The 17,104-nt window shown below is 38.8% G+C and overlaps 1 protein-coding gene across 4 annotated transcripts in view; it reads right to left on the reverse strand.

The window, feature by feature from the left end:
• The window catches only part of LOC122810396 (solute carrier family 12 member 4-like), a 2,349,234-nt gene that overhangs the window by 1,438,478 nt on the left and 893,652 nt on the right, over positions 1-17,104 (reverse strand). For all 4 annotated transcript variants that reach the window (XM_044081998.1, XM_044081999.1, XM_044082001.1 and 1 more), the window contains exons 5-6: positions 14,432-14,486; positions 439-569 (exon numbers count right to left, since the gene is read on the reverse strand). In XM_044081998.1, the coding sequence (XP_043937933.1) occupies positions 439-569; positions 14,432-14,486 (186 nt within the window). The remainder of the gene's footprint in view (positions 1-438; positions 570-14,431; positions 14,487-17,104) is intronic.

Here is a 17,104-nt window from a genome sequence, read left to right on the forward strand (position 1 = left end):
TATGCCTAGCAGCTGACTGAATGACTATGGACAAACTCAAGAACACACAAACACCAAGTACTTCATTTACACCTATGAGTAAGCAGACCTGAAAACTGCAAAGGCAAGAAACAAGCCATAGGAAGACCATACCACAATACCTATACTGTGTGGCCACAGAGGAGTCCTGTAACACAGGTATGGAAGAATCTGCGAGGAGACAGCCAAATGCCATCAGTTGCTAGATGAAATCTCATACATCGTATCACAAAAGTAAGATTTAAGGTCTTGAAAAAGCAAGCAGTTTTAGGAAAGCATGCTGGGAATGCTTAAAACAGTCATGAATTTGAACAATGATTATAAAATAAATACAATTACTTTTATTAAAGTACTGTTTAAGGCTTGGATACTGGAAAATGAACCATAAAAGCATAGAGAGTTTGCATCTATAACACCTACCAGCAAAATTTCAATGGCACCAAGAATATACATAGCTCCAGCAAATGTAGTTCCCAAATAGAAGCACAGTCCAACAGCGCCTCCGAATTCTGGGCCAAGCGATCGGGAAATCATGAAGTAGGAACCACCAGCTGAAAAAAGAACACAGGGACAAAGCACTTGAAACTAAAAACGGGTACAACAGCTTTCAGACTCAGCCAGAGAAAAGATAGATATGTGAATAACTATTACACAAAAGTATAAAGCAAACAGTCATTACATAGTGCCACTTCAACACAGGTATGACGCAATCACGCATAACGGTCTTAAAAAACACACTTGGTAACTTTTTGCCCATGTAACAAATACAACTACTTGTAACTCAAAGACCCTTTTGGAAACTTACAAGAGACTGCCACTGAGCAACACGCTGCAGTATTGCACAGCATAAAGGACTATGGTCAGGTGTCTGACAGGTGGATGTCCTCAAATTCACTTTGACAGCAAGTCTGAGGTCCATCTTGAGCGTCATTTCAAGGACAAACTGCTTATCAGACACATGAGGACAATTCTTTGCAATCCATGGAGATTTCCTGCATCTATTAGACATTTACACATTTTATTTTGCTGTATGAATTGCTTCTAGTTTATACTTCACATTATGTTTACAACGTTTTCTGAAACTGTAAAGGAAGTAACAAAGAGCTAAGGGATGTATTACTATCCTTGTATATAATCTTGGGGTGCTGCTTGTCTGCGACTTTCCAGGAAGGAAATGTATTTTATTTGGGATATATATTTTTCTAACGTGCTTACTGTTACATTAACTATGACTTATGGAAAAAGCATGTTTGAACGTTTGCTTGTGGTTGCAATGTTTGTACTTTACAGTCACTACATGTGAAAGGCATTCCTCAGAGCACTTTACATGTGTTTCTACTTTCAGGTATGACGTGTTGCATGAGATGCAGTTTATAACAGCTCAGATGTGCTGTATGTACCTTTTCTCCATCAAAAAAAAGCCTTAACACTACTGCCTGCTCCTCACTGAGGAATATAACCGCACAGCCCCATCTACTACACAATAAAATACCCCATCTGACATTTTGTGTTGTCATCTGCACTTTGTTGGTGAGGAAATAGGGGAACTGCACAGTTGTATAGATCTGAATGAGACCATGATTAGCAGTAAATACATATTCTTTTGATTAGTTATTGTGGCATTAAGTATTAGTCTTGTTTTATGCCAAACTACTAATTATTACAGTTAGACTCCTAGCACCAAGCAGCACACTGTAGCATGCATGCCACCATTCAATAATGCCCAAATAGGTCATCGGAATATCTAACATAGGGATGAATTAACATTCTAAGTAGCGCGAGGAAGCAGAAATGATTAGCTCAGCTTGATTGCATGGTGCAAAATTAAGTGTTTTTATGTTTTCCTTTGGAAGAACTGCTACCTTTATCCTTACAGTGGGTGAAGCTTTAGTGCTTTAGAAAATAGTGCTGTACAGTATTATCTCATTCTTAAAACCAATACAAAGACTTGCAAAATCCCACTGCTCTTAATGATGTCATGTACAAAAATCATTTCCTTTCAGACAGCAAGTGAAAATTCTGTTCTACTGCCTTATAATGATAGAAAACATCAACTACACTTGCAAACAAATGAGCAACCAAAGAAAAGTTAAAATTACAGCTAGTAGAACAGCTCACACTTGAGAGGGATGGTCTTTAGAAATGTTAACATTTGTGTTACCAAAACTGTATTTCTATACAGAAAGGGTCCCATAACATCACAAAAATATTAACTGATAAGGTGTCTGACACCACTTCATACAATATTTCCAAAGCCCAGAACAAGGACTTGTTTCCAGCAACCTTGTAGGTAATATTTTTAGATATCATTACTGCAGCTGCAAAGGCTTCTGGGGAGGGGGTGTAGAAGGTGAATCACTTCCTGCCATGAATATTTTTTTTTCTTTATTCCTATATTTGAACATTTTTACAACTTGTTCACTGTTCCCCAGTCTCAGTGATCCTGACTTTGTATTTGGGATATGTAGCCAAGATGAAGAATTACAATTCTGAGTACCTTACCCTAAACATTCCAGCAAATAATATACAATTACTGGATAGCTCTGCTGGTCTACAAGTCACAGCTAAAACAAAACTCACCACCAGATCCTGCGGAGCCCCATCTGGCAGCTCACCATCACTGCCCATGGAGCTCCCGTTTGGCAGCTCACCACCACTGCCCACGGAGCCCCCATCTGGCAGCTCACAACAAGTGTCTGTGGAGACCTCATCTGGCAGCTCACCACAAGTACCCGTGGAGCCATCTGACAGCTCATCACAAGTGCCCATGGAGCCCCCATCTGGCAGCTCACCACAAGTGCCCGTGGAGCTCCCTTCTGGCAGCTCACCACAAGTGCCCGTGGAGCCCCCTTCTGGCAGCTCACCACCACTGCCTGTGGAGCCCCGTCTGGCAGCTCACCACCACAGCTATTACCTCTGCCTTGGAGACCATTTTCACTGTCCTTTCTGATGTTGTCAAAGCAGTCTTTATGGAACCCACAGACCAAGTTTAACTGAAAAAAAGTGACTGGGAGACTACAAACTTCTAGGAGTTTATTTTGATAAAATTAATGGGAGATAGGATTTTAATCTTATAGGGGTAGAATTGATCACTCTGGCATCAATATAGTTTAGAATGAAAAATGTAATGGATTAGGTAGGCTTCATGTAGCCAGTAAAGTAACTAGAAAGGTGAAACTACTGGAGCTGGTATCATGTAAAGAAAAATCATTTACGGGGTAGATGTAGAGAGGAAAATCGGTCAATTGAGTCACAAAAAGTAACACTGGAGATATCTCACAAAGTAATAAACTAAACTAAACTTCAAATACTAGATGGTTGTTTCACAGAGGTCTGGCAAATCTCCAATGCATTATTTTACAGACAGAGTGAAAAGGCACTGGACTTTCACTAAAACATTTGGCCATCTAGGCCTGACCACTGACACCAAATCACATAAGAAGAGACACCACTGATTGTCACCAGGCATCAGCATTGCTCACAATAATCTAAGCAAAGAAATCTCAAAACAGAGACCTTCATATAGAAGTGTAAAGTCTGAATAGCAAATAATTGAACAGCACACCAAGAGTGGAGGGAACAGCTGGGGAAGGACAGTGTGGATCAAACAGTTGCAGAAAAGGATCACAGCAAGGATACTGGTGGTGATGAATGAGAAAAAAGGGGACAAAGAAAAAAGAAAGATGAACAATTCAGTATGGTCTTCAGTAGAAGCAAGGTTAGCTCCAACTAGCAAGAAGGTGGTCTACAGGTTTTAGGAGGAGGTGCTGAAAGAGGTCAAACAGGCAAAATGTGAAGAAAAACTAGATACAAGTAAAATATAGAGAGAAAAAGAAGGAAGGTAAAAAGTGAATTCACAGAAGGTATTCAAAGGAAGGCCTTCCTTCACTTGCATCTTGGTAGAAGACTGCCCCCAGAACATTAGCCAAACTGGTCAAGGGTGGGACAAAAATGAAAACAGCAACACAAGTGGCAAATCCCCTAAATACATTATTCTTGACATTCTTAAAGGAGAAAGAAAGAGAGGTACTATTGTGGGAAGTTACCAGGGCAAGAGGGTAGAGGGCACACAAGCACTACTGACAAAAATGGTAAAGGAGGTGCTGACTGCATGACTCACACAGCACTCTTCTCAAGAATACTAAAGGCAACAACTTACGTCTGATCCCTCAATAGTATAAATGAAGGTGCAGTTATGGAAGGCCCTCAACCTTGCTTCACTAGACATGTCCACATATGGACTAACGCAAACTCTGACATTAAAGGCATGGTAAGTGAAGTCCAAAATCCTGACAGAAAGAATGCGTTTATTCCAGTGGAACAGCATGTTCCAGCAGATCAAATACAATTACAGCCTGAAGATCATGCCAAGCCACCTTCCAAGTACTTCTAATTTGAAATAGACAGCTGATGGGCATGTGGTAGGTGTGATAATAATGTTTCTCATCATATACTACTACAGGCCATCTGTAAAGCCGGGAGGGACAGGGAAAGGCAGTAAACTCATTAAAAGGGTTACTGTTTAGACAGAAAAAAATAAGGACAGACATCAAAGAAAAGGGATCAGAACAGTTCCACAAGGTTAATCCTGGATCCTGGCCAAAACAATTTGTGTGACAATCACAAAGTCGGGAAAGCAAGATCAACCTCTCTGTGGGTGACAAATTAGGTGTACAGGTGGAGGACAGAAAACTAAGCCTCACATCTCACCTCAACAACTTAAGAAAGGAAGAAAAAAATACATCAGTTACAGGGTCAATGTCAACGAAAACAAGGTAATGCTCCAAGGCAATGACAAACAGGAAGCCAGCTATTGGAGAGATGAAGTGCCCCTAAACTTATTTTGGGGTGGTGATAATTGCCAAACATGAATCACCAGGCCCAGTCAAAGTAAACAGAACAGGATGCTGTAGTGCACTGAAACAGGAGCAGACCCACCACCGTACAAGGCAGAGAGAGACAGGTACAGACACACCACCGTACAAGGTAGTGAAAGACAAGAACAGACGGCACCATACAAGGCACTGAAAGGCAGGAAGAGACACCACCGTACAAGGCAGTGAAAGGCAGGAACATACACACCACCGTACAAGGCAGTGAAAGGCAGGAACAGACACCACTGTACAAGGCAGGAACAGACACCACTGTACAAGGCAGTGAAAGGCAGGAACAGACACCACCATACAAGGCAGAGAGAGATGGTTAGAGACACCACCGTACAAGGCAGAGAGAGACTGTTAGAGACACCACCATACAAGACAGTAAAAGACAGGAACAGACATGGTACAGAGTACTGACACCATTACACAAGGCACTAGAAGGCAAGAACAGACATGACAGAGTACTGACACCTCTACACAAGGCACTCGAAGACAGGAACAGACATGGCACAGAGTACTGACACCCCTACACAAGGCACTCGAAGGCAGGAACAGTACTGACACCCCTACACAAGGCACTCGAAGACAGGAACAGACACGGCACAGCACTAAAAGGAAGCACCTCACACAATGCAAGTTGCTCTATGATTTGTACATGAAAGACATCAGACTACTCGGAATGGTGCAATGAAATGCTAATGGGATGGACGAGATGACATCCAATGAAGGAGAGAGTTAGAACTTCACTCCCCAGAGAAAAAAAATGAACGAGACAAACAATGATTTGGGCCCACCAGGTGCGAAATGGCGACTGCGATGAGTAGATTCTGAAAATAACAGACTAGCAGTATATCAAACAGAAGGGTCCAGTTTCATTATAGGCACTGCGATATTTTTCTTCACAAAATAGGCAGGGGTTTTATGTTGGACTATGGGCAGTGGACGCACTGAGGAAAGAAACATTCAGAAAGAGAAAGAGGCCAGAGTGACGAATGTTTAGCAGTGAGCCATCAACTGCTGCACAGGGGCAGATCAGATCTGCCTCCTCCTGCCAACTGAATTATTTCTTCTATCACAATGAAAAATATCCACAGGTACCACCCTCCAAACAAATTTCCTGGACTAAATGATTATATTTCAATTGCCCCTGTGTTCAAGTTAAGGGCAGCTAAGTTTTAATGATGTTTTCACAGAGGAAAATGTACTTGTCAGGTTTTTACAATATGTATTTATTTACTTTTTAAATAGAATTTTAGTAGTGAAATTGATTTTTAATAGTGAATATATTTATTTGTAAATTGTATATAAACTTAGAATGATTTATAATGTCATACAAATGTTAAATTATTAAGTATATATAGTGGTCGCTTTTATTGTCAGCTTCGTGTGCATTTATAAGAATGGACACTAGAGGGAGAATCATGTTCACCTTTTATGCTTGTTATGCAAACTTTTAAAGTTTTAAAGTAAAGGAACTAATACATTAATGCATGTAAGTTTTAATATAATGTATGGAAGTTTTAATATAGCATACTATTATGTTTTAAGCAAAGGCATTTTGATCGTATGGATTTTAAAATGTATTTATGTTCATGCTTTTCAAAAAACGTTTATTTCAATATAGGCACACAGTCACCTTACTGCTGTTACAATCTGTATTAAACAATAATGACTAACTTCATCAATTAATTCATTGGGTAGAGGAAGTATGAAGGGAATGGTTTATCAGTCAGTCCGCATCTGAAGAAGTAATTTCAAATGAAAACGTACTGATTAGGAGACGTTAATGTTAGATTTGTATGCGTTTTTCATTAAAGTTGTGATTTAATACTACAGCAGCTGGTTTTTGATCCTTGGTGTTACCTGTGGATATTTTTCTAGTAAATTTTAGTGCCTTGGTGATTTTTTGGTGTCTTCTATCACAATGACTACTGATGCATTTGTCAGCTAGTACAACAGAAATGTGTTTGAGAAACTTCAACCGATCATTTCCGAGATGTATCCACCAGCTCTAGAACTATATATATATATATATATATATATATACATACACATATATATATATATATATATATATATATATATACACATATATATACATATATATATATATATATATATATATATATATATATATATATATATATATATACACATATACACACACATAAAGAGAGAGACACATACATATATATTTTTTTGCTTGCAGTATAACAAAGGCAAATCATACCCTTAGACATAATTACACCAACACGGGCAGCTAAATGCTGTTTCCTACCTGCAACATGTCACAAGATGACCCTTGTACTTTTCACACAGGACACCAAACACAGTTACACCTGATGAAGCAAAAAACAGTCAGCACCATGGCAAAATGAGAGGGATGGAATTATTTGTCATTTGTTAATCAGGCCAGCAGCTGGTCCTTGGATCCTCTTCAGCTACAAACCTGTGCCATATCGCAAAATATGATACACAGACCATAAAAACGCTGTTTTGACATAAAACATTTAGATAATCATACATTACACTTATCAAGCTGAATGCACAGTTTGTGCAAAACATCAGCTAAAACAGCTTGCAAAACATGTTGCGGGAGATATTACAAACAAAAGGACAATACAAAGATCACTGTACATAGCAATATAGGAAGCACCACTTAAATTTATTGATGACACAGAGCTGCAGCTTGGTTTTATACAATGCCTTTGAAGCATATGCATTTGTAAGCTTTTTGTAGACGGCCAATTAGATCCACATGGAATCTGGGATAGCTTGAAAACTTTCCAGGTTTGAGAGACAAATGGCTCCAGGTTGCCAGAGCTGCCTTTGTAAAGGTCAAAAGGTGTACTAAGTAAACAGGATATTTTGGCTTACGACTCGAGTGGTATAGTTTTTTACTTTTGCTATAGATTGTGGACAGTGGTGTAGGAATAGCAAATCTTCAGATTAGAGAACACGACTAAAATAATCCTGACAGCCACTGTTTGGAACAATAAGCTGCAGTGGTGCTCCGTACTGTTGGAACATATTTACTGTGACCTGGAGTGTTCTGTTGTTCACAAGTGCAGTGCAAATTCAAGCTTGGGAGTATAGAGTATGCACCAGACCTTCTGACGTCATGTATGAAGGGGTTAGTAAGATCGAGGTTTAATGAAGCAGATAGAAATGTAGAAATTAGGAAAAATAAAAACGGTGTAAATAATTAATCAAGTATGTCCTGAATGCAGTCTTCATTGGGTAATACAACAAAGACCATTTTCCCATGCAGTGCCTGGCAGCAGGGATGAAATGAGTGGAAAGCAGGAAACCAAGTGTGAGCAACTAGGCTTGATGAGGGTGAGAAGGTCCACAACCTGCAAGGTTAAAAGTCCGAGTAACTTCTAGCAATGCTGCGGCTTCAAAAAGCAGCCATACCACACTATACTGCATCGACAGAGATCAGCTTCTTTATCTTTGGTCCAAATTACAGCACAAGAGAGGTCCTCTGGAGCACCCACTGAATCTGTCGAAAAATGTTTTTTCTATGTGAAGTACCTTAGTTTTCCAGTACTTTGTCTGTGCCCATTTTCAAATATTAAAAGAATGCTCTTCAATTTTGCATGAAAGCATACTTTAAGTATTTGAGAAAGATCTTGTTTGTGCACAACTAAAACAGTTGCATTACATGAATATGCATCTTCTCAACACACTGCTTTGACTGATCCTGAATCAAAGCAAATAGCACTTTTATATATGCATATTACCTTGAATAATACTTTGGATGATATTAGCAAAAAATTCCCATTTGTGTGTGTTGGGGGGGGGGGGGTTTGACCATCAATTTTGAAATAAAAAGTATGCATTCTACCTTTTTCTGCTTAAAACCCTTCAGATAGTGAAATACCTGAGCACTTTACCTTTATCTGTTTTAGTGAAAAGACTGCCACATACACAAACAATATTTCTAGACAATTTATGTGGTGACCATACGTGCCCTGTCAGGATGTACTATCCAGACATCTTAAATACTGCCTGTGATGCACAGATAGTCATGCCAACAGTGAAGCAGATTCTCTGCAGTCAAGCAGTAATAATACGGGAATAACTGTAGTCAAGTCTCCATGCCCTCATCTTTTTCTACCCTGTCTTACTGAAGTACGAATGACCTGAGTTTATGTGGTGCTTCACCCAAGAGATCTTCAGCTCCAATAAGAAATTTTCACACTTCAAGTAAATTTCATTGCAGTAAACAGATGACAGTAACATCAAGTGCACAATAACAACCAAAACGGCAAGCTGTAAAACAGTGAACAGATGTAAATTCAGAACCAAAAGGGGGTAATGGCAGGCTAACAATGCTGCAACAGTCCTACCCCTTAATATCTGCTGTTACCCAAAGCACCTCAAATGATGTCATAACTGGGTTGCCAATTAAAAATGGTACATTACTTGACAGCTCCAAGACATATGTAGGCTTGACTATGACACAGATGACATGGGCTAGTGACCCAGGCATTGCAGGAGTAAACTGGGGAAGGATAGTATTAAAGGGCATATGCCTGTCTGCCTTTTCCGGGGGGTATTTGCCTCCCTGATGATCCTGGTCCAGGCTAGAGACCTAATGAGAAGCCCTTACTTGTAAGGAGGCAAGGCTACTCACAGATACATAACCTTTACAGGACACTTTCCACACCGCAGCCACTGCACACCAAACTCTTAGATGTTTAATGGCTCATGCACAAAGGAAGGGGACAGGATTTAAAAAAAAAAAACAAATGACAGCTGCCTGGAAAGTGGCCATGTCAGCTACTCTGTGCAGCTGAGGATAGCTAGTCACTGAGGATTCTTAACTCCCAGGAGTTCATGTGGGAACTTGCAACAGCCCAGGCAGCTATCAAATTACTTCTTGGAAGCATGAACCGATGTTACAGAAGGTTAACTGACACAGGGTGTTTATTTCTTTGAAATCTGAAGCGTTCATATTTCACTTTACTACTGATACTAATTTTTATATTTAGGCTGACTACTTGAAATTAGGTCACTAGGCAACATTCCAAGTGAAAGGTTCAAAACTTTGAGAGATAACTTAATGCTCTGTATCTCAGGTACAGGTCTTTTTTTAAGGAAGTAAAGCTGCAGAGAACAGCTACTGTAGTCTTTCACTACAAGGCAATCCCTAAAGCCCTTTCTTATCTTCTTGAAGAATCTTTGCACCCCTTCCAACTGCACTAGCTGACATGCACAAAGGTTGAAGAACAAAATACAGTATTCTATAACTGGTTTATTAACAACTGTATAAAGATTAATTACTTCTCTGGGGTGGCTCTTCACCCTATGAAGCATAAGTTGGGGTAATGCTGTATGCTCTATGGATGGGCAGGGGCAATAACATCAATTAATACGTAATTATATATAGGACTCCAAAAATCTTTTACTATTTTGTCAACTTTTAGCAGCTGCACATCAAGTGTGCGTAAACACTGGGGCAGGAGGTTGTCAAATGCCAGAATACTAGATTTTTTTTTTTTTTTTACATCGTAGGCAATGTTAATTCTACTAATTCATATGCAATACTTTGTTGTGTAAAGAGAGGTGGTGTCAGCGGGATTAAGGACAGCAATCCTAATGTCTGTATTCAGCACATTCGGTGAGCCAGACACTGAGTCAGTTCATCTGCCACAAAGGAATGGCCACTGGACTGCACCTTGAGGGACCCTACTTGTGAAAGGGGATAATAAGAATAGAAGTTCTTCGATTCTTACATATTATGCAAGTCAATGGATATAATTGTGGGCTTGAGTTACTACAGCTTCATTTATCTTAAGATCTCAAACTTTGTGAATGGTGCAGTCATTGGTTATCGTATCAAAGTCTTCAGCCAACTTGGGGCAAGCTACATAAACAGATTAACCTTTACCCAAAGTAGTAACTGCATACACATACAGACAAAAATAGGTTAAGCATTCATGTACTTCAGACAAAGCTGCAAGGTGATGGAGAAGGCGGCACCCCTTATTTATGTTCTATGATGATTCCATCACCTTGTGCGATGCAACTATAAGGCTGACTGGACTGTAATAGCTGAAGTCCATGCAAAGGCTTTGTTTTGCACTGGGACCACAACAGCCTATTTACAGATATCAGAAACATACTGTTTTAATGCTCTATTAAGAATATGAGTAAGGACTATTTTTCAGTGCAAAGAAAACTGAGAACATGTGGAATCAAATTAGTAACTTATAAAGCAAAGTTGCCGGCAAAATATCAATGAAAATGAGGCTGTTTCCTTTAACAAGCTGAACAGAAAATATAGTGGTTTAAGTACGTGCCATAACGTTAGATGTTTAAATGGTCACTACTGCAGTTGGATTAGTTATATGGGTAAAAAATCCTACCAAGGATATAACAGCCAGACAGCTTCCAAAGCTTCACAGCAACTTCCACACACCCAAATGGTCAGGCAACTTCAGCTGAACTGAATAAAAAGACAGGTTTGGGTGCCAAGTCCTTCAGAGTTTTCATGCCAACACAGAAGGGGAGGCTGAGCCCTGAAAGGTCAAGGCTACAAACAAAAATTCAATGTCCACACTAAAAAAAACACGGGGAATGGAAGGAGGTAGAGGCTACTGCAGCAGTGATAATTTGAAAATCTACTGTTATGGTAAGTTTACGACAACTGTACTATGTTCATCATACTGATCACTGCTGCAGTAGCCTTATCTATATGGCTAGATTACCCTAGCTTAGTAAATTTAGGAGGTGGAAGCAGAAGGGTCCAGTTACCCCCAGAAAATGGTCATAAAGCCTGATGTAGACCTAGAGAAGGAATCAAGCTAGTAATTGTTTGTAAAAGTACTACAGAGGACACGTTGCTGCTTCTAAAATACATCTAGAATCCAACCCTTTCCAAAATGCCATATCTTGGTAGACTGGATCTTGACCTTGCCTTGAACATTTTTGTTGTGGTCAGTATAACAGAGGGTAATAGCATTAGAAAACCATTTTGAAAGAATCTGCTTATACAAAAGCTTGCCGCTTCCTCTTACAGTCACAAAAAATCAAATGACCTGAAGATTTACTTCTGTTATAATAGTATTATCTGTGGACAACCAAAATATGAAATACCTTCCCTCCCTTATTTTTAGGTTCAGGAAAGAAAGCATGGAGATTTATAGTTTGGCTTAAAGTAAACTTGGATACCACTTTAGACATAATACACAATTTCTGTGGAAAATGAAATAGAGTTGACTCGAGTTTGCAAATCAAATGCTCTTCTTGCAGAAATCAGAGCAATCATTAAAACTGCTTTAGATGCTAACATACACTCAGCCAGATTAGTTGGTTCAAATGGAGCAAGTATTAACTAAGGAGGGGCCACCAGTTTTCTTGGAGGGACACCTAAGCAAAACCCTTTTCAAAATCATTTTGACATGAGAATGTATTGAAAAAGGAGGCTCTATGGAGCAAACATAATGAAATGGCCAATAAATGAAGATTGAATGAGGAATAAGTAAAGCCCTAGGATAATAGCTCAAACAAATATTGTAAACACAGTAAACTAGCCCTTAATGGGAGTTGTTTATGTTATTAGCACCAACTAGAAAACCTTTTCCATTTGCTAAGATATGATTTTCTAGTAACAGGCCTTCTTGTCTCCTTTAGTACCTTCTAAGCGTCTTCAGTAAACAGATGCTTAAAGGGAATCAAGACCCTATCGTTCAGGCAGTCAACTGAATTTGACTGTTGGGGAGTATCAAACACTCAGATCCATTTGGTGCTGATCTTGTGAGAGTAGATCCATTTGATGGGGAAGCTTATAGTACTTGTTCCAAGTGATTTCCAAAACAAGGAAAACCCACTGTTGCTGAGCCAGTAGAGACAGAAGAGCCCTGGATATTAGAGGAAAGTGTGGAAAAGCATACAGGGACATTCCTGTCGAAGGAAAAGAAAAGCCATTTATCATCTGGGCCTTCTTACATGGAGTCCTGGAGCAGAATTTCATCAGTTGACTGGTCAAAGAGGAAGCAAAAATGCCTACATGAGGAAACCCCACAGATGAATCAAATCTTGGAAGGCTCCCTGATCTAGTTTCCTTTCTTGAGGGGTCTGACACTATCCAGCTCAGTTTGCCTGCCACACAATTTTGCTCTGACAGAATGTAGGATGTCTGTAGAGTGAGACTGGGTTGTGAAACTATGGCCCTAGCTTGCAGAGGGAGTAGAACCAGGTTACTCCTTGCTTGTTGATGTACCACATGACTATGGTATTGTCTGTAACAATCTGAAGAGGTCCCAGGGAACAAAGATGATTTAGAGAGATGAGTGGCTTGATAAGCAAGCATCTCTTTGAAATTTATGTGTTTGCGCCTGTCCTTGGTGTCCCGCACACCTTACACTTCTATCAGTCCTGAAACTGCTCCCCAATCAAAGTTTGGGGGTCTGTGGTGACTTGGATTAAGAATATTTAAAGTCTATACCAAGTAATATCTCTTCTGACAAATGCCTGCACTGGGATATGAAAAGACAAAGAATCCTGGTGCTGGGGGCCAAAGAGACGTCAGATACCACTGTCTCTCATGTGGAATTATTGCCAGGGTTATCATGAGAATCATAGCTGCCATGACACCCCAAATCGTGAGGTATTCCACCTTAGGGACTGAAGTCCAAGTGGAAAACCTTACAAACAGATCCAGACATAGATCTTATTCTGATGTGGAAGAAAAGATCTTTGAACTGAGGTGTCTAGCTGACACTCCTAGAACAGAGTCCTGTATAAAGAGTCAAAAAAGTCTTTTGAAACTTATCTTGGAAACTCGGCTTGTGTAAGGCATCTCTTATCCAAGTGAGAGATTCCTGACACTTTAAAAGAAACTGAAAAAATAGCAGGTTGTCTAAATAATGACAAATCTGGATACTCTGTAGCCTGCAATCAGCTACTTCTGTGACAGGTGAAACAGGGATGACTTACTGTAACAGCTCGCAACTCATAAACAAAATAAAACAGCTAACAACGGTGCTGCTGTTCTAATGCAAAAATGAATACTAAGCAATAAACCATCAAAGTACAACCACTGTTTGTATGCTAAGGGGGGATCATCAGACATGTCAGATTTAGTACAGACATTGCAATGCATGCCGAAGGCAATTGGAATCTGCTAGCTCTGAAGCAGAAACTAATTAAAAGTTCACAGACAGATCTGTGCACTCACAGCAGGCTATAACTGTGGCGCAGGTACATGTCAAGATTAAAGGAGGACACACTGTACAAAGTGTTGTGGTTCCTGCAGCTCCACAGTCCTAAAAAAATCATATGCATTTCAGACCACCACAACAGCCAAAGTCAACAGTATCCAGTGTGTTAAATACACGCATTACTGAACTACTCTTCAGCAGCAGTGATCTCAGAACAAGGAGATAATCCAACAAAATCCATATTTTATTACAAGTGACAAAAAAATTAAGTTATGGTTGCTTAAAGAATGAAAGCTAGAGCACAAAACAGTATACTACAGATTCAATATACATATCTACAATAAGCATATAATTAATTACCTGGAACAACACCATTTGTTGCTATAGCACTCATTGATATGGCAGTTAACAGTGTCTGCAAAAGAAGAAAATAAACATTACTCATAACCCAACCTGTTTTTCCATGGTCAGCTGCTTATTTATATTTAGTTAACAGCAAGCACATCATATGCATCATATTTTTTCTAGCAAGTCTGTTTTGGAAAAACAAATGCAGTTTTGATATGGTGCACTCCGGCAAAGAAACGGTTGCAATAAACCAAAAAATTCACTGCATAAAATTACCTAAAAGGAGGACATTCATTCATTCTCTAATAGACAATTTTACTAATTGGGTAATCGGGGTGAGAGAGCAACTGGAGCTGATCACACAAGACAAAAACAACCTTGAATGGGACAAAGGACCATGATAAGATACATACATACACTCTTGTACACCTACTGACATTTGCAGAGATCAGAAATTCCCCTAATGGCATGTCTTTGGGATGTAGAAAGAAACCATAGGCCCCAGTTAAAAAAAACAAAAAAACCCTATGCAAACACAGGAAGGACATACAGAATCCTCACTGAAAGCACCAAACCTAGTTACACCAGCACTCCTGAAGGGAGGCTCCAAAAAAGACATTACATAAAACATCACTGTATTAAAGTTATTATTCCCACCTTTCATGTACACCTTTTTTGTTAAATGTCTAGTTCCCGCTTTTGTATTACATGCATACACTGTTTGGTAGGTTGAAATTTAATACATTTGTTTCTTGTAAGATCCAACTGAGCCTGTCACATCTGATACAACTTTTTGTTTTGCTGAAAGTCCTCAAAAAACATCCTCAATACCCACTAAAACCTGTTAACTTAATACTAACACACAACTATGTACACCTTCACTAACTGAAGTTTTACCCTCCTAATAGGAACAAAAGTCCCAAAATGACAGCTACACTCAGACTTGAGTTAACCTAAAAGAAAGGTTATCCATGCTATGATGCATGGTGCAGCCTGTGATTCTACTAAGTGTGATTGGTTTTGTCTCATCTTTATAGCTCTCCCAGCTGGGAAAACCCCTAATATTTGCCAATTTCACTTTCCTTTTTGCCAGCCAATCACTCTCCACCAGACTGTGGCCAGTTTCTCTTTATCAGACTGTTTCAATGAGAAGATGAAGACCAGCTGCAGAATGGTTACTGAGCATACATATGTTTACCAGAAAAAAAAGTCTCACAATATTCAATGTTCTTTTTCATTTACTTGTTCTCTCTTAAGACTTATAAAAAAACAAAAAATAACATTTCCCCAACTGCAACCTGGAATGCAAAATCACTAGCAAAGGTTATAGCCTGGGCTCCAAGGAAAATAAATCGGGAAATCCATAAAAAGACATAATTTATTTTATTTAACATTCAAAACAGGGAACTGCAATACCAAAAATATATTTGGCTAAATGCACAGCATGTTCCGGATATTACATGGGAAAGACAGATGTCTTAAAAACAGGATGTATGATAAGAATGATGCCCTATATAGACATATAGAGAAGTGTGGGAATAATCACAACTTTAAATTTGGTATTTTAGAGCAGGTAAATATAAACCCTAGAGGTGGTAACATAAAAGGTATATTAGGACACAAGGAAATAAAGTGGCAATTGTTGCTTGACGCCACAACACCCCCAGGTCTAAATAACATTCCTATTAAACCCATACTAGAGGCAAGATCATGAGGTGTTGAAATTAAATTTGTAGTACATATTGTTCCATTCCTGTTATGTACATTTAGTTATACATGGGACTGTATTCTAATGCATGTGAATCGTCATCAGTGGTTATGAACACGTATGGTCTAGACATTTTATATAGTAGTACACTTTTGTACAATTAGTAGATAGGCTACATACAGCTTTAAATATGTGAAGTATTTGATTAAACCCAATGGCACCAAAAGAGATACTTAATGAATTAAGGTTCAGTGCTGCACGTTTTGATGAAGTCCACAGTTAAAGTGGATGAAAGCGCTTAACCTGCAGCACTATTACAAATTATTTTATTTAAATTTTATTTTTGTATGTTTTAAAAGTATATAGAAATAAATTCTCTCTTAAGACTTGTTACTAAATCAATCTAAAGTCTTTAAATCCCATCATTACCCCATGCAAGAATGGGAAAAAACACATTAATTTTTTCTTTTAGCATGCTGTTTTAACCAGACTTTTTTTTTACACTGCAGTGCCTAAATTTTTTAGAACTAAAAAAAGGAGAGAAAGAAGAGAGAAAGAAAAAAATAGCAGCACTTGTTTACAATCTCCATCACACTTACAAATAAATGAAAAAATTATTTATAGCATGTAAAGAAAACTGCATACTACAAAACTGATACTGTGTAAGAAAGAAAATATTTTCTTAGAGTTAACTTTCTCCCTCTTCTTCCTCTCACCAAAGCACTTTTCCGAACATTAATACATGAAGCAGGGCATATGCTTTAGAGTCCACCACAAGTCCAACAAATTCTGGAAAAGTCCAATATTTCCAGATTTTCTTTTCTGTCATATTTCACAAATATAATTATTGTACTGTAATCTCAATTAAGTTACTGGTGTTATTATTGTTAGTCTCCGAAATCCTCTGTCATTTCCAACGTACTCTCAATTCTTCTAGTCAACTGTCATGCTCCCTTCAACATTTTCCATTGAAAATT

This window comes from Protopterus annectens, chromosome 8.part1 (genome assembly GCF_019279795.1).
Source record: "Protopterus annectens isolate FY-2018-M chromosome 8.part1, PAN1.0, whole genome shotgun sequence".
NCBI lineage: Eukaryota > Metazoa > Chordata > Ceratodontiformes > Protopteridae > Protopterus > Protopterus annectens.